At 38.9% G+C, this 22,520-nt stretch overlaps 1 protein-coding gene across 15 annotated transcripts in view; it reads left to right on the forward strand.

The window, feature by feature from the left end:
• atp11a (ATPase phospholipid transporting 11A) overlaps positions 1-22,520 on the forward strand; it is a 102,145-nt gene that overhangs the window by 28,990 nt on the left and 50,635 nt on the right. For 14 of the 15 annotated variants that reach the window (XR_015924860.1, XR_015924857.1, XR_015924859.1 and 11 more), the window contains exons 2-11: positions 7,757-7,879; positions 8,725-8,814; positions 9,027-9,107; positions 11,370-11,477; positions 13,496-13,624; positions 15,197-15,300; positions 18,298-18,348; positions 19,481-19,545; positions 20,046-20,127; positions 22,354-22,504. Coding sequence is in view for 10 of the 15 variants with exons in the window: in XM_088596843.1 (XP_088452969.1) it covers positions 7,757-7,879; positions 8,725-8,814; positions 9,027-9,107; positions 11,370-11,477; positions 13,496-13,624; positions 15,197-15,300; positions 18,298-18,348; positions 19,481-19,545; positions 20,046-20,127; positions 22,354-22,504 (984 nt within the window). In the remaining 5 variants the exon portion in view is untranslated. The remainder of the gene's footprint in view (positions 1-7,756; positions 7,880-8,724; positions 8,815-9,026; positions 9,108-11,369; positions 11,478-13,495; positions 13,625-15,196; positions 15,301-18,297; positions 18,349-19,480; positions 19,546-20,045; positions 20,128-22,353; positions 22,505-22,520) is intronic. The other variant, XM_088596853.1, reaches the window with a different exon arrangement.

Below are 22,520 nucleotides of genomic sequence, written 5' to 3' on the forward strand. Positions count from 1 at the left end.
CTTTTCTGAAAGCTTGTGCCTCATCTGATATTTGCATTTATGCTGGAGACAGGCTTCCTTTCAATGATAAGACCTTATCATGTCGACAGTGAGGATAAAGATGAACCAGGGCAGTTGATTGTAGCTGTGGCATATAAATTAAAGATGGGTGCTCGTTGCTCCCCACACACACACAGTGTGCTCGGAAATGGAGCACCTTGTGCACAATGTCTTTACAGGAACTATAGCTGACTGACCTTCCAGTGTCCCCCAGATTCCCCCAGGGGCTGCAGGATTAAAAGGCACGAAGTGACCCCTGGTTCTCATGTCTTGACCTCTGCTTTCGGGATTACCGGCGAAGGTGCTTGGATACATTTGTGCTGCCCTTTGTGACAGGTGCGGTCATCTAGCATAGATTTCAGTGAGAAATGACAAGCTTGATGTCGACCGTACAGCTGGACTTCAGGCTTTTACAGAGAAATGGTTGAAAAGTCCCAAACACACCGAACAAGACATGGAGGGGGGGAAATAGGGCAGATAGAGATTGAGTTATACCGCAGACTTAAATATAAGTACCACAAAACACACAACAGCATGTTTTTATCACCTATGTGATTCCCTGACAATGCCCACTCTGTACTATAGAAGCAGGTGACAGCTTGATAGCACAAGGTGCAGGAAATCTAAATTTAATTAAAGAAAACTAATTGGTTTGCTAACTGTAATTGCCTACTCAGCCACCCCTCCCACAGATGAGTTGCATGGAAAATGTTTTTAAATGGGTTACACCCTAGCACATTTTCTGTAGAAGTGTATGCAGGCGTTTACAGATATGGGCCACCAGCTGACCTCTTTCTCTCTCTTTGCTGCCACAGATATAATTGCAAATTAAGGTCTCGGATGAGTGTTTTCTGAGTAACGAGCTTCTTGTGCTTTGGAACAAGACAAGTTGTTAGGGATGCAGAATGCAGGTATAAAATCACGATGCAAAACATGGCAATTCTAGTATGTATACTGCAGTTACAGGAGGTGTGTTGGGCAGGCTTCTCTGCTCTGTATTCTTTGCCTGAATTTTTGTGGTTGAGTTTCTCATAAAATCCAGTGCAGTACATGTCACTACTGCATTTGTGTGCTATCATGACTCTAAAGTGAGTCAGTTTGAAAGCATGTTGAACAGTACTTTGCAAGTATCCAGTATATCGTATGGCTCTAAAGTGAATCAATGGATGTGTACAATGTATTGTGTTCACTGACATAACCTGCTTTGCTCCTGAGGCACACCCAAGCAAAGAACAGTTTGGATCAACACAGGAGAAATTGATGAACATCAGAAAAAACTGAATGATCGGTATTATTTTCTTGTATAACGATCCTTTTTATCAAAGGAACAAGTAAAGGTGGGGATCATCACTGTGTTCACGGTGTATAAGCTAACGCAGTTCTGTCATACCGTACATATAATCTGAACATGCAAATGTTGGTCTCTGTGGAGAGCATACACACTGTATGAAAAGAGAACGTAGCAGGTTGTGCAGTGATGGTGTAAAAGAGTAAATGTACCTTCATATTTCTAGCTTTGTGATGACCCCCTTCTGGGACCTCTGCTGCCAACAACTTTGAGACAACAACTGCTATATTTCCCCAAAAAACATGAAAAAAGAAATATTGACAGCACGTGACAGAATAAAGAGTGCGTTACATTTTGCACCCAATAGTCTTTTCTAAAAAAATGAAGTGTTTCAATCTTGACAGTTGAACAAGAGGTTACCCTCTTCTGAGGAGACAGAATGGATAAAAAAAAGTCAGTGGATATGGAGAATGTAAAGTACATCTTTAGGAGCTGGCCTTTAGTGTTAAAACACCACCTTACTTATTTTTTGTAGTTAGTTGGCCATACTAAATATGAATCTGAATATGTATTTCAAAACACAGGGCATTATAGTTCACAATGCAGGACAGCATGCTGTTTTAGGCTACAGGAGTCACAGGATATTTAAATTGTATTTTTAGATTACCGAAAACTGCTTCTGATGAAATTACTGTGACTGTAGTCGGAGGAAGTGCTTTCTGTGCTGCCTGTTTTACAGCTGTGGGGCTTCTTTCACTTTTTAGTGTAAATGTTTTCTAATGTACGATGCATTATATCCTTATCACAAAATATTTATGTGGCCTTTATTCACAACTTGTAGCCTCTGTGAGTGATTATCTTTTTTAGATTATCTCAAACCCCATCACTTGTTGCCCTGCTTCCCATACAATATGGGTAATCTAGTTCTTGAACCAGAAATTGCTTCGGTTCAGTTAAGTAGAACAGAAATAAAATATTGTGTTCTCACAAACGATTCATTTTATGATTTACTGTTGATTAAAGGTCCCTTTAAAAAATCCAAACGTGAAGGTTTTCTTCAAGTGAAAAAGAGTGTAGATAAGCATTGTATATAGGGTTATGTTTCTAGTGGATTGGCTAATATGGTGCATATTGGCTTCCTTTCTGAAGCTGTGGAACAATGGGGCATTGATAGCAAATGTCATTGAAATGAACAAACAGTAAGCTGTTCGGAGATATCTGGACTTTGTCCCAGAAGTCAGGGATGACAATAGAATAAAGAAAACTGCTTCTGCTCAAGAGGCAACAAGAAAATCCTTAAGAAGATGGCTATGGACTGTACTTGTCAGTACCATGTCAGAAGAACAATTTTACCGACTTGCTTCATTCCAAATAAAGATTTCCAAGTATTTTCTGTTGCCTCGGTGATTGGTTAGTTGTCAAAAGTATGTAATAAAACGTGTTATGTAACAGGTAATCTGTAGTGTTTTTATATGATGAGCAGGACGCTGAATGTGAAGGAGTACAATTTAGGCACTTGCGGGGTGATGTGCTCCATACTGCTTTCTTACAAGCCTTACGCTATTTCTTGTTTTTAATCCGCTGAAATTCTTCACTGTACAAGCAAATCTAACAATGTAACCTTTGCAAATCTGATGTTTGGATTGATAAAAAGGAAATGCAAAACTTTTTGTAACACTCCACATTAAAAAATTGTCATAATAGTTTGTTGTAATAATAATATTAATATTATATAATAATAAAATTGTTGTAATAGTTTGTGTGGTTTCTTTTATTTGAGAGGGAGGTTAAAGAGAAAAAAATTGGCTTACCCTGTGTTACTTTAACTGTTAGGTTATAGGCCGCACATTATGAAGAAGATGAACAGACCCTTTTGGTAGTCTATCATTAAACCGTTTTAATGATTTCCTTGCACTGACAAGCAGAACCTCCTGCTATGATGTCGCTCTCAGTATTTTATTTAACCATTTGTATAGTACTCACACTCTCTGTAAGAGCCGCTTAAATGATGCTAAACCTGTAAAGTTCTGTTTAGGTAGCTGTGAGCACAACATTGAACCCGAGAGCCTGATTAAAAACTAGGACAGGACAGCTTTCAACAGAAGCCCTCGTGTTAGTGGATTAACGTCAGTGCTGATTACATAAGAAACAAAACACAGTGCAGCCTTCTTGACTAGTAAAAAACAAGGCGCCAGAGATGAATATTAAAAAAAGAATCGACCTCATGCCCCGAGTACAGTGTCTTTTTTTTCCATGCCTGTATGCTGAAAAAACAAACTCCATTCACTGTGGAGCGCCCTGCACTTTAAGAAGATGGGATTAGAGATGATTGCAGGGATTCGATGATGACGAACTCTGTTATACCAGCTGTTGGGTCTTTTAGTTCCTAAGCTGCTTTACTGTAGTGTGTTGGTGTGTGTATAAAGGGATGTTTTTTTGTGTGTATTCCATTTGATCATTAAGTGATACAGCAAATTAGTATGTGAGCACTGGAAAAAAATTCAAGTCCTCTTCTGACTTCAGTCATATTCTTTAGGTGTACAGTGAAGATCCACAATGTGCTGTTGAAGTTCATCAGGTGAACTAGACTAAGCTTCTTGTTGTATGCCTACCTTCAGATTTTCCATAGTAGCTGGGAATGTGCACACACACGTGTACAATGCATACCATTTCTCCTTTGTTGACTTTTTCTTTAAATGTATTGGCAGAATTTTTTCCTATCACATTAATTTTTGCCACAACTACAGACAATTTTAAAAGCAGTGTGGTCCTTTAAAGGCGTGTACTATAGACTGTTTTTAGTTACAGCTCACTGTACATAGTTACGTAGTACGTTCCTGTTTGAGTCATGTGAATGAAACCATCTGAAAAGGTGTATACAGGTTTTTGTTCCCCACTCCTTATTGCTCAATTGGAGTGGTTAGATTGTGTATTTGGAGAACAGTGGGTTGGGACTCTCCCCTTCGGACAATTTGTCTCAAATGGGTTGCCTGCTTTCACAATTTGTACAATTGTCTGTGTTTAGCAATCCACACATATTGGAATCATTTGCAAAACAATGGTTATTTGCTCACTTTTTGTAAAGGAATTCTGTTTTGCTTTGATTTTCATTGTGTAGTCTCACCCTTCTATAAAAGTATTTGTGCTGCGGCTACAGAACTTAAATAGTTTTACAGTATAAGAAAAAGAAGGATGCATTCATCACAGAATAATGGCAGGGGTCTTAAGACGGAAGAAAAATGCTAATATATTCATTTTTTTATATTAATCTTCAGGTCTATGGTGAATTTATACATTTACATAAATCACAGTTTTTAATATATGTATTTAAAATGAACATTTATGATTCATAGGAGTCTTTGGCTTAGTAACGGTACGTTTCCTTTGAAATGAAAAAACAATGGGCATCTAACATCAACACTTTTTTTTTAATTAAGAAAATAAACCTTTTTACAACAATGTACACATGCACGCACTCTCCCAAAGAATAGACGTCAACTTTATACTGTAGGTTTTAATATTATTCTGACATTTTTTTTCCCTTGGACACCTAAAACATGAATTATGAGCCTAAGGTAAGAAAGAATCTCTGAACATAGGTAAGTTAATAGAGAAAGATGAACCAAAAGATAACTGAGACAAGACAAGAGATACAATTTCATGTCATCAATGAAGGGGTTAGATTATTTAGTCTTTATATGGATTTCTAGAAACGTTTAGTGAACCAGAACCAGAGGAAGTGCACAGTATAGTATGTTCTGTTGAAGTCAACAGAAGCACTGGTGTTTTCAGTTCGCATGGTGGAACAGACCAAGGCAGTCTTGCCTGTATTTATTAATGCAGATGTACACTTGGAGATTATTATTAGGTCATAAATATCTTTACAGGTTTTTAACAAAGTGTATCAATTCTCTACAACTCTAGTGAATATCACTCCTTGGCCTTTAGCAGGGCTCCTGAAACCTTGTCGATTTCAAGTCCAAAGATGATTTTCCTACATTTCACTGGGGAAAAAACCCCCCGCTAAACTGTGCATCCGATAGCGCTGGCAATGGACTTAGTTGAAAATGAATTTAAAAAAAGTGCTGTGTTTGTTTGCACGAATTTCAAAAGCAAACAAAAAAAATGCATTTGATTTGTTTGCCAATTAATATATTTAGGCTCTGTATGGCTTTTCAGTGTTGACGTTTAAGCTTTCCTAGCGCTGTAGGTGGTGAAATGGAAAAGGGGACACTTTTCTTTTTCTGCAGACACAGGAGGAACTACTAATTGAACCCATTTGCCATCGGTGGAGCCTCATCTTTCCTCTCATGACCAGGGACTTGTGCACAGCAGCCTTTTCCTCCAGAAAGGCCTCTGGCAGCTGTCCTCTGATGCTTCGCTATGGTCTAGTTCTGGTGGCTCTAAACGACTTCTATTATAAAAATCGGTGCTAACAGATGTGTAACTGTCCTAGGCAATATATGGAACACCCTGGATAAAAATAGCCTTTAAAGTAATAGCCTATATTTTCATGGCTTACGTAACTGTTAAAGATGCAGCAGGCTAATTTCTAATCCCCCAGTGAGGAAGATTGGAAGAATAGCGCTGTGCACTATATAAACAGCTGCTTGGTTTTCCACTCGTGTTATCACATCATTTATTTCATGTCGCTGAATTCAACAGCACTGGGCTTATTCAGTGCCAAAAGGATTTTTCTTTTTTTTTTTTTTTAACGTGTGTATGGCATGACAGACTGTGTGGCTATACCAGTGAGCTTGGAATTTTTTATTTATTTTAATTATGGTTATTTATGATTAGACAATGTTGCAAAAGTATTAACCCCCTTCCATTTACTATGTCCTATTTGGCTGGAGTTCAAATGGTGTATACATATTTTTTAAGTGTTTTTTTTTTTTTTTAAATCAAACCTTAAATGCTCAAACTGAGCTTGTTTGCAAAGAACACTAATAAGAGTGGACTGGTTTAATTTTTTCACGTTTCATTGTTTGGCATTGTCCATCTTGTTACTTCTCTCTGCTTTTAATTTAGTGGCTCATTTGCCATTTTTCACAATGTAACTACTGTCAGTACACTAAAGATGTCGAATAAAAAGAGGTAATGGTACAGGTAAAGGACATAGGAAGACCTTTTCCTGTGAAATGAAGATATAAATTAAAATGTTCTATGCATTTCCCAGCTATCAAAACCAGAATGGTGGTATTCTGAAATTGTCATTCATTTGAAATCTCTTTATATTGTAAGTCATCTCAGTAGTGGCAGTGGCAGAAAGTCTATAAACACTATGAGGCGTACAAGGCTGATTTGCTTCATTTTATTCTGAGCAGCCATCAGTGGAACAGCATGACACATAAGGTCTAGGCTACAGGAGAGGGAAGCTTTTATCTCTCTCACAATGGATTTCCATCTGGACTTCCTGTTATGAAGCTCGCTGCTTTCCCAAAACAACATCCTACTGTGGCTTTATTTACACTGGCATCCCGTGGCATTTCAAATTGATTTTTAAATGCTATTTACTGTTTCCAAAATAGTCCTTCTCCACCTCGTACCTCCAGGAGAGCTGTGGTTTTTGCATTTTCCCAGAAACTCCCCCGTCTTCACAAAAGCCTAGTTACTGTCTTGAAATAATCAGATTATCACTGAGAATTGTCTGGGGTCTGGGATCGTATTTATTTACCTGCCTGCAGTTACCCTTGGATTGCTTTTTTTGTGATGTTTAAATCTGGTTTCGACAAGCCTCTTCTTTTCTCTGACCACAAGACGGTGAATAATTTTGGAAAGGCAGCACCACCTGACGATTTATTTTTGTTATATTGGCGCAATAAAGCAGAGAGTGTGTAAGATGCAATACATTTGCTGTGATGTAGAAGAACAATATTTACCATAACTGAAATATGACCGTGGCCACAAGGTTGGTTTAGCTGCTGTCTGAGTGAAGATTAAAAGCATCCCTTAGCAGCAGGATAGCTGCGAAAGAGTAATTGGGTTTTACTGTGCTGTACATCTCAATCCTGTGCGGGGCTGTACATCATACAGTATATACTGCACATTACATGTAAAAACTGTGTACTGTACCTCTCTGTCCCCTTACCCTTTCTTCGTTCTGTCAGTCAAAATCAAAAACCAGTCAGGATGACTTTCAAAGCTTTTGGCTCTAGGTGCAGAACTTCTCCACTTTTCTTAATCAAAAGGAAACCACCTCTATTTGAATGGACATGCAGTATGCATGTTTAAATTTGAGTGATTAAACATGAATTTCTCCTTTCCATTGGTCAGCGTTTTTTTTTCCTAGCATCTTTAAGCTTTTCCAGTCTGTTTGGAAGGATGGCCGAGGACGTGCTCTGGGCGCAGACTGCTTTGAAAGCTGTCCTGTAGGCAGACGGTGACAGTGTTGGGTTCTGACCTCATTGTGATGGCATTTTGTTGCAGTGTGCTGGAGAGGAGAACTGGGTGGACAGCCGGACAGTGTACATCGGCCACAAGGAGCCCCCGCCTGGAGCAGAGGCCTACATTCCCCAGAGATACCCAGACAACAGAATAGTCTCCTCTAAGGTAATGCAAAGTCGACACGAGCGCTTAAGTGCGCTTAGGTCACCACTAAGGCTGGCAAAGAAGAAACAAAATCCTTACAATTATATAGCACTCTTCTGGACACTCCACTCAAGGGACTTTGTAGGTAATGGTGTGGGTAATGGCGACGACAGCCATAGTGCGCCAGTATGCTCGCCGCACACCAGGTCTCAGTGGGGAGGAGAACAGAGTGATGAAGCCAGTTCATAATCGGGATTATTAGGAAGTCATGATTGGTAAAGAGCAATGGGAAATTTGACCAGGACACCGGGGTAAGACCCCAACTCTTTTTGAGAAACACCCTGAGAATTTTTAATGACCACAGAGAGTCTTATCAGAACGATGGCACCATTTTTACAGTAAGGTGTCCCCGTCACTATACTAGGGTATTAGGATCCACACCAGTTGCAGGGTGAGCTACCCCTACAGGCCCCACCAAATTATACAGCAGCAACCTTAGATTTCCCAGGAGGTCTCCCATCCAGGTACTGGCCAGGCTCACACCTGCTGAGTTTCAGTGGATTGCCACTTGAGTTGCAGCATCATTTACAACATTTGTTTTTAGGCATTTAATAGTGATTAACACTGTCTTTCAGCAGATTTCAAGTGATCCTAGTGATTATCACTGTTCATATTTTCTTTACAGAGGCCATCATTTTATAGTAGTCCAAGGTTCACTCTTGTAAGCAAGTCCTGTAAACAAGAAGACAGATGAATGTTAGGAGCAGTCAGATTTATTGCAGGTGAATGTAGTATACTATTACTTTGATATAGCCAGTACAACTCTCCATGGTGTCAGTCTAACCCAGACATTTTTCCTTCCACAGTACACTTTCTGGAACTTTGTACCGAAAAACCTGTTTGAACAGTTCAGAAGAATTGCAAATTTTTATTTCCTAATCATTTTCCTAGTGCAGGTAAGGTATTTTGCTCGTTTGCTGTTTTCATAGACGAAATGCATGTCCCACAGAAGATGTTTCAAAATCATTCTGAGAGTCACTTTCTTGACATGCTAAGATAAAACCTTTCTACTTTCTCTTTTGACTTACACCCTGCCTTCTTGTTTTGTCTTGATAATTGTGAAACAGTTGCTGATTACAGTGTTTGTTCCTTGTTGGCTCTGTTCCAGTTGATTATTGACACTCCGACTAGCCCCGTCACTAGTGGACTTCCACTGTTCTTTGTGATTACAGTCACTGCCATCAAACAGGTGAGAGAAACCTGAGAGAGGTTTGTTCAGGTTGAAAAGGTGAAGGGCGAAATGGCAAATCTTTGTCTTAACCCCACTGTTAAGATAACACACGCACAACCAAGCCCTCAGAGCAGTATGGTCTTGCAGTTAATGGCGGTGAGCCAAAGCACACTACAAGTACAAATGTCTGCCCTGGATAACCATGCAGTTTGGCTGCAGTGGCTCCAGTATGCTGCTGCATTTACTGTATGTTTGAATTCTGAGCAGTGAAGACTGTTGAAAAAAGCAAACAGCTTTCATCACCTGCTGAGCTGACTTTGTAATGAAGTATGGTACTTCTTTGTATAGAGAAAAAAGAAAATTAAGGGGTTTAATTTCACAAGCACTTGAGTTAACCCGGAGGAATGCAGTAGCTGTGCCAAAAGGTGTTATCCTTTCACATTAAGCTCACTTTTGCTCTGTAACTTCCAAATACCATTCTTAGGAGAGACAAATCAAATTCTATAAAGCTTTTCTAGATGTATTTTCTACTGTATGCGTTCTAAATTGTTAATTTGCTAATGAACATCTAATACTAAAGGAGTCGTTTTTCAATTTCCAAGGATTTGCAACTTGAAGCTTTAATTCCAATCCTAAGAATTCCAGGTTTCCCCAGTGAAGCCAAGGCTCATGTTTGTCAGCAGGTTTCACTGACTGACAAGGTGTTTCATTGTATACAGTGTTGCCTACGGTGAACCTGTCACGCAGATTATCATTCTTGAGCCTGTGTACGCATCATGTGTATTAAGCACCTTCAGAGTAAAACTGCATCTTTGTTGTCAGTTTTTAATATCTCTTAGCATCAGTGTAAACATATGTCACCTTGCATAGCGATCAGCTGTAATCCTTACGGCTAATGTCTTTGTGTGATGAGCCGAGAGGCAGCGTTAATGGGCACATCAAATGACAAACTAGCACAGGTCCGTGATAGTGACATGATACTGTTAGACTGATGTGGTTCTTCGAACTGATATTTTGTCAAGTGGGTCTGACAAGTGACGTTTGGCTGTGTAGTCTTGCAATTCCCCTGCTGCACAAAAACCTCAGTTCTGTGTATATGCATAGCATCACATCTGATTGGAAGTTCGAAAACGTTCTGCACTTTGCTTCAGGGTTTGGCTGGTGTGTGTGTAACTGTTTTTGGGGGAACACTGTGGGATAGCATTTAAAATTGGGAACAGAAGGTGCATTTGCAGAAAGGTTTGTTTGAATCTGGAACATGCTACCTAACCCTGATACATTGGAATCCTAAGATCAAATAGCTTCTAATTGGGCTAAATGTCACAGGTTAAAAATGAGAGGACATGTCTTTAAGGCATTCATGTTTAAAAACTTACATTCTTATAATTCTTAATGTTAAATGATTAATATTATAATTGAACTACCATTTTTGAGAGGAATTTGTAAGTTGTGTGTATATATTGTTACAAGTGGAGGAAGTGTTGAAGGTTTAGCTTGAGGTTTAAGACACCAATTGTAATTAATAGGGAGTTGTAAGGTAAAATCATGCTTTGACACTTTGACACCTACTTGCCCATTAATCATATTTCTGTAAGTTAAATGGTAAAACTCCCCTCTCCTCAGGGAATTTGAGTTTGGTAATGTGGTTTCTTTGTTCCTCTGTAGTGTGAGAGTCAAAGAAAGGCCAACAAAAAGATGCAGTCATGTCCACAGATCAATGACCAAAAACACAAAGCACACTGAATTTAATTTACAATATTTATGACAAGCATGAGTGTCTAAGCTCAGACATGTTATAGAACCACTAACCCACCTTGATCTCACTGTGATAAACATATCTCCCTATACCAAAAACCTGAAAAAAAGAGAGGTTTCTTTTTCCTAGTAAATAACTCAAAGGGGAAATACAATTTCCACAGATGAAAAAACAGCCCCCTCTTTTTAGATTTAAAGTCAGTGCGATTTGTGGTGTGAGTTTTCTTTTTCACTGAGAAGCCCCAAAACTGTGGAAAACTTACCCATGAAAGATGGCTTCACCTCATGCCAATAATGCTTTTCCTCAGTGGCAGAGAGAGGGAATGTTACAGTGACATAACCTCTGATACACTGAGCTGGTATCTTAGATCAGCTGTTCATCTCTTAGCTTAACATTTCATTGCTGCATTAGGACATCTTTGGTCTCTAGCTCAAAGAAGATCTTGGGTTCAGACCATTGAACAATCCAATTATTTTTTGCAGGCCACCACAGTATTGTGTGTATCTGTCTTGTCTGTTTTCCAGGGATATGAAGACTGGCTCAGGCATAAAGCAGACAATGCCATTAATCAGTGTCCTGTCCACATCATCCAGCATGGCAAAGTGGTGAGAAAGCAGAGTCAGAAATTACGAGTAAGTGTCCCCAGTCAAAGGACAAACACTGTCCTGGAAAAGTAAAAAACGTGCATAATGGCCTGGATCCACTTGCAAAGTAATAGAGGAAAGACCAAATCCAGAGTTATAGTGACAAGTGCAAAGAAAATGATTCTTAGAATCCGTGTTTTGTGTGTTTGATTTACAAAAACAGTAGTAAATAGTATAAAGGTGAAAATACAATCATACAGATTATGATCAAAAAGGCAGGCTGTATAAAGTGAAATATAAAACAGATGTTAAATTATTTAAAATTTAAAGCATTTTAAAACATGCTGATTATTCTGTTTGATTAGCTTAATTTTTAAGTGAATGAATCAATTTCAGTTTGATTCTGTCTTCTGCAAATGAATGATGAGGAGTTCACAGGCTGGGTTTTGTCAAGGTGCTGAGGTTGCATGGATTTGAGTGCATGCTAGTGATTTTCCAAAAATTATGCTCATGGCTTATGGCACCTATAAGGCTCTGCATGGCTTGGCACCTCAGTACCTGTCTGAACTATTATCGCCCTACTCCCAACCTCGCAACCTTCACTCTTCTAATTCTGGTCTCCTAACTGTCCCCCAAGCCAGTCTACATTGTATGGGTGACAGGGCCTTCTCCTGTTATGCCCCCAAACTCTGGAACTCTCTCCCCAAGGATATCAGAGAGTCACCTACTCTAAACTCCTTCAAATCCAGACTGAAAAGCTTCTTCTTTAGAAGAGCCTTTGCTTAACTGGTTCCATTATTTACCCCTCTGCTCCTACTATACTTAGTACCACCATCCACGGTCTCCTCTGTATATTGTAATTGTGTTTTATCTTGTGTATTCTTTTTATTTATTGTTGTTGTCATTCTGTAAAGCGTGTTGAGAAGCAACCTTTAAAGGTGCTATATAAAATAGTTTTTTTTTATTATTATTCTGATTACTCAATGGGTATAATAAAGTAGTAGATCCTTTGGAGGAATGCTGTAGGGAGCTCCACTGTAAGTACGCGATTGCATTGGAGTTGGCTGTTTTTATTTCAAAAGTGAGGTTTTATCTGAAGTATATGCACTCTGTGGCCTTGGTTTTCTTTTATTCATCCAAAAATTTGCATGCATTTACATCTTGGAAAGAGTTTATGCAGCTCTCATTAAAGCATCATCTTTGTTGAGTGAGCCAGGTCCTGTGAGGAAACATGAATAACAATCAAATTAATGTTCAGGGCTATTCATTACTTTATACTACAGGCTTTACCTGTGACAGCAATTTAAATGAAAGTGCATTGCTCAGCTGGATACGGTCAGGGATTTATTTATTATAAAACCATGCTGCCTTGATACTCTGTTATGTAACTTAGATCCTCTGTAAAATGAATATACAATCCTCTATAATGCAGTGAAATTTGCCTGGATTACTCGGTTAGTCATTTGTGTTGTGCTTGATCATGAAATGCAGGTGGGGTGGGTAGCACGATTACACTTAGGTGTTTCCTCAGCTCTTGGATTCTGGGTTTGATTCTGGACTGGGGTGCCCTCTGTGTGAAGTTTGCATGCTCTCCCTTTGGCTGGTTGCAATTTCTCTGGGCGCTGTGGTTTCTCCCCACGGTCCAAAGACATGCTCTTCTGATTTCCTGGCATCTCTAAATCGCCCTCTGTGTGAGCAGTCAGGAGAATGTCTGTGTGCCCTACAATGGAGTAAAATCAAATTCAGAGTATTCTGACTTATACCACCTTCCTGCTCGGTTAAGCTGTGGTTTACTGCCAAAGATAAAGCTGCCACTCAAACTTGAAGCATACTGTAGATTGGCGAAAAGCAGGTTTGGACTATTGAGGAATTAAAACGTACAGTACCTGAAGGGTTCTTTGAGAGTATATATTCATTTGCTTTGCAGGATTGTTTGGGGTACAAATGGAAAGTTGGTTGTGTGAGCCTTAATATTTATACAGTGCAACCTGTCTATTTGGGGACCAAAATAAAACAATACTTTTGTCAGGTTGTCAGATTTGTCACTTTTGTGTTTCTGTTCTCAGGTGGGAGACATCGTGCTAGTTAAAGAAGACGAAACCTTCCCCTGTGACCTAATTTTCCTGTCGTCCAGTCGAGAGGATGGGACGAGCTTCGTCACAACGGCCAGTTTGGATGGAGAATCCAGCCACAAGGTCAGAACAGTGACTTCAGACTACACGGGGAATTATCTGTTAAATACATTCTTGCTTTTGTTTTTGGGGAAAGAACACATTTGACACGTAGCTTTTCAACCTAGCATGCACAGTACTTTCTGCCTAACATTTGACTTTTGAGTGAGTTTTTGCATTTTGTTGAAATTATTTAAAAAGTAATAGTTTATACAAGGTACAGTAGGTAGAACTCTTCCAGAGTTACCTTTTGAAGGGCTTTTATAAATGCAGAATATGAACTGTCCTTTTTTTTAACAGATTTGGTTTTGTACTTATTTTGCTTTTTTTTTGTGGTCCTGGCATGTACTCCAGTTTGTCTCCAAAAGACAAACTGTCTTTCTTAAGAGCGATTACCTGTTATTGTTAAACTAGGGGACTGTTTCTTCATAATGCTGCAGATTTTCAGTTAATATCCCAAAACACATCTGAAGATGCATTAATGATAAAGGGAACTTATTTAAACATCACATTGGAAGAAAAAGAATTAATAATATATTATTATTTTAAATAATGAAAATGGATTAAAATAACGCAACCAGGGTATTTGAATGCTGAGATTGTATTGAGGGATTTTAAACAGGAAAGAAAACATTCTTTTTTGTATTATTACTCATCTGAAGACTGAAATAAGGAGGATATAGAAGCACAACATTTTGTTTTAGTTTGAGTTGATTTCTTTTGAACACCTTTCCTCTTTAATTTGACCCGCTTCACAATAATTTGAACGGTTGGTTCACAATCTCTCTTTGGTGGAATAGTTTCATAACGGTAAAAAGGCACGTACACAAAAACATCACGAAGTGTACACAAAACCGAATACAACACAATCTATTAGAAAGGATAAGTCTATAGAAGTAAAGGACTGGTTTTAAAAAAAAACAGTAACCTTTGAGGTGTTATCAAACACTGCAATTTGCACAATAGCCTTTCAACATGACTGTTTCACAACTCTCGAGAGGTGTACCTTTTCCTTAAGATTGGGAACTGAACCCCTGGTGACTGCTTAATGTTCATTGTACGTATTGCCATGAATGAAAAGAACTTCTGGCTGTATAAAGAAGGGCCCTAGAAAAGGTGACAAAAAACGGTGCTCCTCAGTGCTCAAGACACCTGTATGGTGCCTTGAGAAAAGGGTTCTTGATGTTGTAGGATCTCTGGCAGCTTGATATCCTCCGGGCTGGAATAGATGTGTGGGAATAGAAAATTGTTTCTCAGTAGAGGTTTGTAATCACTGCTGTAACTAGCAGGGAAAAACAAGGCCTTGTGAAGAGGGATGTATTGATTTTGTATGTCAGGGACAGACCCACAAGTTTGTCACAAATATTTTAAGGCCTTCAAGACAAAGAACATAAGAGCAGTTCCAGATGAGAAGGCCATTTTGCCCATTTACCTCATTTGCTAGTTTTTTTTACACAGTATGAATTCTGACAAGTGTGCTGTAGATAATATCCTGCTGTTTCAGATGCTTATTTGCTCTCACAGCCCTTCGGTACGGATGTGTCCAAGTTCATAATTCATGATTCTTTTTGTTCCTTTGCTGGCTTTACTGTAAAGACGTATTACGCTGTTCAAGACACAAAAGCATTCAACACGGAAAAAGAAGTGGACTCTCTCAGAGCAACCATTGAATGTGAACAGCCTCAACCTGACCTTTACAAGTAAGTGACACAAAAATGGCCTTAACTCCAGCATAGACTGAGGGAACATACTGTAGTTGTACCACAAGGAATACTTAGTGTGTGCTTTGGTTTCACTAGGATTTTTAAGAAATATTTATTTTTTAGACCACTAACAGATGGGACTAATTAAAAAAAATCCTCTTCTTGTGCATTATCAGGGTTCCTAATTGGAATATGTGTGTTTCTAACTTAACATTGTATGCAAATAGTTCAATAAATAACAAATACAAAATAACAAAATACATCAGACTTCACTATGTATGTCTAGCAGCTACACTCTGTAACTGTGAAATTCGTCTCATGTCTGCATGTAAAAGCAAATACTGCATAATTCAGGATTTGAACAGCCCTGATACAGATTATGTTAAAACTTCAGTGTTCAACAAAAGAAATAGTTTCCACTATAGGGAGACTTCCTCCAGACTGTGGTAGCAGTGGCTGGGAATCTCAGTGTCCGTGCTGAATTGGTCAAGCCAGTCAGACAGGCGGTGTTGTTCTGTTTTTATAGCAGCGGAAGCTATGAGAAGTGGGATCACTATTGTTTGATACCTGACAGTGAGCCAAAGCCTCTGTCTATGTAACACGTAAAGCCTTAACAGTTGTTGCCAAGATTTGTAAGGCAGTATTTGTTATAATATCACCAGTTATGCTGACGATCCAGAAGTGGCAATGATACAACATTACAAACATTCCGAAGCCACGTTGCATGGCCTCAGAAAGTAAGCTGGTGATAGTTTGTGGCGGCAGCGTTTTGTAATGGGTGCTGTTGACCCTGCTGTGTGCCAGCCCAGCCTTTTCTTTCTTCCCACAGTAGTGAGACTGGTCAGAAGCTCTTGGCTCAGGGATGAGTTGGCAGAGACAGAGACTGTGTGGCGTAGCCTGTGAGAAAGATAACTTGGAAATGCTTGATGAGAACGTTTGGCAGATGGGATTAGATTACATCTACAATTCTTACAGCAAACATGCTAGGGGAGAGTAGGGAAAGGGAATTGTGCCGAAAGGTCATACCACTGATGTAAATAACAGACACTGACCAGCTTGGTGTATTGGCCACCAATTAAAATTACATGAGAGAATTATTTTGGAATGAAGTTGAATCTTGAATGTGCGCATTTTTTTTATTTTTTTTTAGAGTTCATACCCCTGTTGCGTCTATATTCAGATTTCTGCCCAACTCAGAATGGTGTATTTGTTTTTTGTGTTAGAAACTTTTCAGTTTCTAAGCTTGGCAAAGCCAGCTGCCTTTTAATGTAACGACTCATAAAGACTGGGTGAACGCAATGAGTGGAATATGGATAACAACACAGTATTTTCACTTTTTACCTGCTCCTGTTCAGACTACCAACAAAAGTGCACATTGATACAATGCAATCAGCCATCCTTTTAGCAATTCCAAAGAAGTATTGCTATTCCCTGCCATTTGTAATAGAGCTCATCACCACGTTTAATCTGCTTCAAGTGGTTTCAGTTCTTTTTTTTTATATGCATTGGGGGAATGTTACAAAATATTCTTCTTCCATCTTGGTGTGTACATCAACTTATTAAAATGCAAAGATTGCATGAGGTGCAATTAAAGAACAGAGTTTTTTTTGCCTAATATTTCTCAGGCCAGAGGACTATAATAATAATAATAATAATAATAATAATAATAATAATAATAATATGTGCTTACACTTTTATATAGCGCTTTTCTGGACACTCCACTTAAAGCGCTTTATAGGTAATGGGGACTCCCGTCCACCACCACCAATGTGCAGCATCCACCTGGATAATGCGATGACAGCCATAGTGCACCAGAACTCCAGAACTCTCACCACACATCTGCTGTTAGTGGGGAGGAGAGCAGAGTAATGAAGCCAGTTCATAGATGGGGATTATTAGGAGTCCATGTATGGCAAAGGCCAATGGGAAATTTGGCCAGGACACCGGGGTAACACCCCTACTCTTTTCAAGAAACGCTCTGGGATTTTTAATGACCACAGAGAGTCAGGACCTGTTTTACGTCTCATCCAAAGGACAGCGCCTTTTTTTTCAGTATAGTGTCCCCATCACTATACTGGAGCATTAGGACCCACATAGACTGTAGAATGAGCATCCCCTGCTGACCCAACTAACACCTCTTCCAGCAGGAACCTTGAGTGAGTTGCTGGGTGATATGGCTGTTGGCTGAAGGAAGCTACTGATTATAGAAAAGTAGTAAACAAGAATATTTTAGCTGCCTAGGTCCAAAGTTTTTGTGGGTTTCTGGAGCGTGGCTGCCAATACATGGAAAGAATGCTGTGTACCTGAGTATTAGCAGCTATAAAATCTTTTCAGATGTCAGTAGTTGTAAGGCCTATCAGTCACCTAGAGAGTGTATGTCACAGTGTAGAACATGGTAAAAATAGCAAGCTCGTTAGTCCTTTTGTTTTCCAGTGCAGTAATGCTTTGTACGTAATCAGTACAGACTAGGTATCTTGTGTGAGAGGTTATCAAACCAGCTTTTCTGTTTTATAAATAATTCTCATAATCAGTTGCATATATACTTTTTTCGTAGTTCACAAGGCTTCAATTTTTTTAAGTCCTGAAAAATAATGTACTATACTGATGTATCTTTCTCCAATTAGAATTTCTGTTTGTTGCTGTCATTGTGTTTTGTAAAAAACAAACAGAATTAAAAGAAAAAAGCAGCCATGGGGTCTGTATTAAAATGTGCAGTCGGGCCTGCTTAAGAGCTTTTATTCAATAGGGAATTTGGTAAGTGGGGAAAAAAATAATAGAGCTTTGTGTTCTGTAGGTACCGACACTAAAATGCATAGGATTAATTAATTAATTAATCTTAATTTCTATTGTTAATGCCCATACTTGAGCGGGAAACCGTCAGTGTCTGGAAAGATATACCCCCATGTCTGCCTTTGCGAAGCATGAAGTGTTAAATAAGTAATGCTGTTTGTTTCGGTGCTGGCTGGCTGAACACATCTTGTTTTCCTCTTGCAGATTCGTGGGGCGCATTAATATTTATCAGGACCGGGACGAGCCCATTGCAAGGTAAATTGGACTTATTTTTTTCCCTTAGTCAGGCAGGAAATTGATTTTGAATGTAGTTGCCTATTTGTTATTCAAATTATTGCATTGGCTCTTGGGCAGGTGTATCTGAAAAAACAATTCCTGATTTTTGTGTGGCTAAGTCATTCCTAACTTATTTAAAGGTAGTTTTTTCTTAAATAATGAAGAATCTTCACTTTGTATTTTATGGATGATTCACATAACATAGAGATTACATAACAAGCAGATTGTGTTTTACTCTTTGAATCATGTGAAAATTCAATTATAGCAATAACAGTAATCATTTTCATCTTCATGTTCTTATATGACAGTTATATGGAAACACTAACTGGTATTTTTACAGCATGGTGTAAATGTGGCAAAAACATTATTTCAGACCATTTAATTAGATATGTACTTTAATTAGGAGTTCTGTTAGGACAGAAATTGGCATAAATGTCAACTTATTTATAGGCTTCAAAATAAGATAAATTGACAGGAATTTCTTAATCTTTCAACAAAACACTTTAGGCACCAGCAAAGAAATCTGCCCTTTCTTGCATTCTGTTTTTTTTTTTCTCAGAACAGCTTTACATTGATTCATTGCAAAACTACAAGCCAGACTGTTGTTAACAGTTCTCTCTGCCTTGTTTTCACTGACTTGCTGCTAATCTCCAATTAAGCATTTGATAGTCTTTTGAGATGTATCTATAATCATCTGTTTTTTTTTTCCCCCAAGTGATTCTTTATTGATGATATATACTTTTAAAAGAATGAATGGCCTTAATTGATTAAAAAATAAGTACTGGATTTCATTCAGTGGTGTCAGTTTGTGACATTCCAACATGCATTGTATTAGATTGATTCTGGTTCTTGCTGTTTGTATTTAGGGTTGTAGATAAATTAAGCTGTGTTTACATGTGATTGATTTTCATGTCCAACACCCAAAATTCTAATCTCCAATCCCCAGCAACGAATGCACTTTTGGCTTTTGAGTCTGCTAATTAAGATTGGGCTGTTGTAGCAAACAAGATGTAGTTTTCTGCATTTAATCCATTTTGTAAATTAGCATAATGTATAGTTTAGCTTTAAAAAATGGCTCTGCTAAATGTTTGTTTTCTAATGATTATTACAGGCCATTGGGATCTGAAAATCTCCTTCTTAGAGGGGCTACACTGAAGAACACGGAATACATTTACGGTAATGGATTAATCTGACTTAACATTTCATGGTTTATGATTTTAAAGCTCAATTACGTGCTTTCAGAGGCTGTGTTAAGTTGATAAAACCTAAATGGGGCATAACTGCACTAATACGTCATTTGTGTCACCGTTTTCAAATATGAAGAGATCACGTTGCAAGCGTATTGTACTTAAAATGTTAGTATTACCATTTTATAACAGTTAAGAGAAGCTTAATAGTTTTTTTGAAACAGTTTTGCTGTGATTGCATGTAATTCTAAATGAAATATCAAGCAGGTACAAAGTATTTACGGAATATGCACAAATCATGTTAAACCGGTAAGTGACAAGTCAGGGTTTCCATATAATGGCACTTTGCCACTTTACTTTTGCGTAGCTGCTGCCTTCTGCTGTTTTGCCATTAGTAACTCTTGACTTTAGTGCTTCTGGCTGGGTTGTAGTTAAGTAGCACAGCCTAGGTGCAGTATTTCTCCCGCTGATCCACTGTTTTCATTTCAGCTGTCGCCATCTACACAGGCATGGAGACCAAAATGGCCCTGAATTACCAGTCCAAATCCCAGAAACGATCGGCTGTGGAAAAGTACGACCGCTGCCATGACTTGCCGTTTTTTTCCCTTCTAGAGTGTTTTGGATTTACCTGCAAGTAACGTTGCACTGGTTTGAAAGTTAGCTCTCGAATTTAGTCTTCTCTCCTTTCATAGAGAGACATGCATTAAACAGATGTCGGATGGAACATGTTAATTGATTGCCTTTCACTACAAAAACTTAATTCAGGGCATTACTGATTTTCATCATGGGGATTATATGTAATGTATATGAATGAGGCTTTGGTTGAGAACCATAATGGCGCCGGGTGGCACACTTTGGTTAACACATTCAATGAGAAAATCCAGTCGTGGGGTGGCCGTGATTTCTAACGTGCCGCGGAAGTTGGTGAAACAGCATGTTTTTCATGACTCGGTCACTAAACCCCAATGGACTGTTGTTATGTTTGTCTAATCCAGGTGACAGAGGAATTATTCAGTCTTTTTTGTGAGCCTGTTTCTTTTCCTCAGTGCCTGCTTCCCAAGGCCATTTCCTCAATTAGCTTTCCTATCTGGACTGACTGTCTCCCAGACTACAGCAGATTCTCACAGACTGCCCGGTTATGATTTCAGTTCCAATTGAGCAGTGGACTGTGCAATCAATCAGTGTGGTCTCTCTGATGCTCCTGGTCCATTCTTTCTGTAACCCTTTAAGTCCAAGCCTGATTTGTCACAATCAGTAGTGCTCCCAATAACCACTGTTACAGATTGCCATTATGGAGAGTGGGAAGCAGTTATGTAGGAGAGTTAATAAGGCACTATTGGGATCAGCTCTTACAGAAGAGTTTCGAATACGCTAGTAAAGACTGAATTAACGTGTTGAAAATCTGTCTTCAAAAACCCTTCACATGGTCGTAGTAGTAAAAATTGAATCTTAATCTTAGATTCTTTTAAACCAGTGGTTCCCAATCCTGGTCCTGGTGACTCTCCCAACTACTGGTTTGTGTTCTATCCCACCTTAGATAATGGAAGCTTTACTCGATCTAAGAAGTTGCTTCAGTTTTTAATATTTGTATTTTATCTCCCTTAACACAATGGTTATAGCTCCAACACTTTTAGGTCTCCCATCCAGGTACCAGCCCGGCTCATACCTGCTGAGCTGCAGTGGGTTGCCGATTGTGAGTTGCTGTGTAGCTGCTTCCCACCGATAGCTGGTGTGTGCTTGAGTGTACTGTGCACACTTTGGCTGCCTTTGCATCCTCCATTATTATTATTATTATTAGGGCTCAGCTAGAACAAAAACCAATGAGGTGTGTGGGTCACCATGACCAGGATTGGTAACCTCCGTTTTGAATTAAAGCTTAGTCATGTTCATTAATCTGCTTCGCAGAATACAAAGTAAGATGAGTCTCATAGCCAGGAATGTGCCAGGCTGTGCCACTCACCGCCTGTAGCAGGGCGAGGTACTGGGAGTAGAATGATTGTTCAGCTCTGGAAGTTTATCTTGGTTACACAACAGTAACCTCTTACAAAAATAAAAGAATGAGTGTGTAGCAGAATTTTGGAGGTTTTCTCCTCCCACTGTTAAGGTAAGAGGTGTAATAATGCCACTGAAGTAGAAATTGGAAGATTTTGAAGCTTTCTTTCCAGACGTGACAGACCTGTTATCTTTATCAGAATGACATTTTGAGAACAAGGTGACTAACATTGTCCCATTTTAATTCCAAAAAGATAGATATCCGTGGTAGCATTTGATGTGCCAAAGACATTTAAATAACTTTAGAGAACATACTGTATTGATATGTTACATACTGTAGCTGTTAAGGTTGTCTATATTTCAGCCATATCCTTCATGAACATTTCTAGTACAGTAGATTGTGGTTTTGTGTTCCACAATCTGTAATTTCACAACACCACAATGTACTAGAGATGTTTGCACAGGATACAGCTGTAGTAATTGTGGAGCCTCAATAGCCATTAAGTCTTCGATACAGAATTTTCTCTAAACTTAATAAAATAACACTTTGTGACATCAGATGTTGACACTTTATTCATATTTTTAGAACTGAAGTGGAGATATTACATTGAGCATCTTGTGACCTGTATTTGGAGCCACATAGAATAGTCCAAATCCATTTCTGATGGATCTGTATGAATTTTTAATTCCAGGAAGCCAGCTGCAGTTTTGTTAAGCTGGTACAGTACAGTATATACTGTATGTACTGTATGTTGCCATGCCTGGATCTGACCCATGCTCTGCTCTTTTCTGCTTTCCTTCTCAGGTCCATGAATGCTTTCCTGATTGTCTACCTTTGCATTCTGATCAGTAAAGCTCTGATCAACACTGTGCTGAAATACGTCTGGCAGAGCGACCCAAATAGGGATGAGCCCTGGTACAACCAGAAGACTGAGTCCGAAAGGCAGAGGAACCTGGTACGTCAGTCACATG

This window comes from Lepisosteus platostomus, chromosome 2 (genome assembly GCF_059453375.1).
Source record: "Lepisosteus platostomus isolate fLepPlt1 chromosome 2, fLepPlt1.hap1, whole genome shotgun sequence".
In the NCBI taxonomy this organism is placed as follows: domain Eukaryota; kingdom Metazoa; phylum Chordata; class Actinopteri; order Semionotiformes; family Lepisosteidae; genus Lepisosteus; species Lepisosteus platostomus.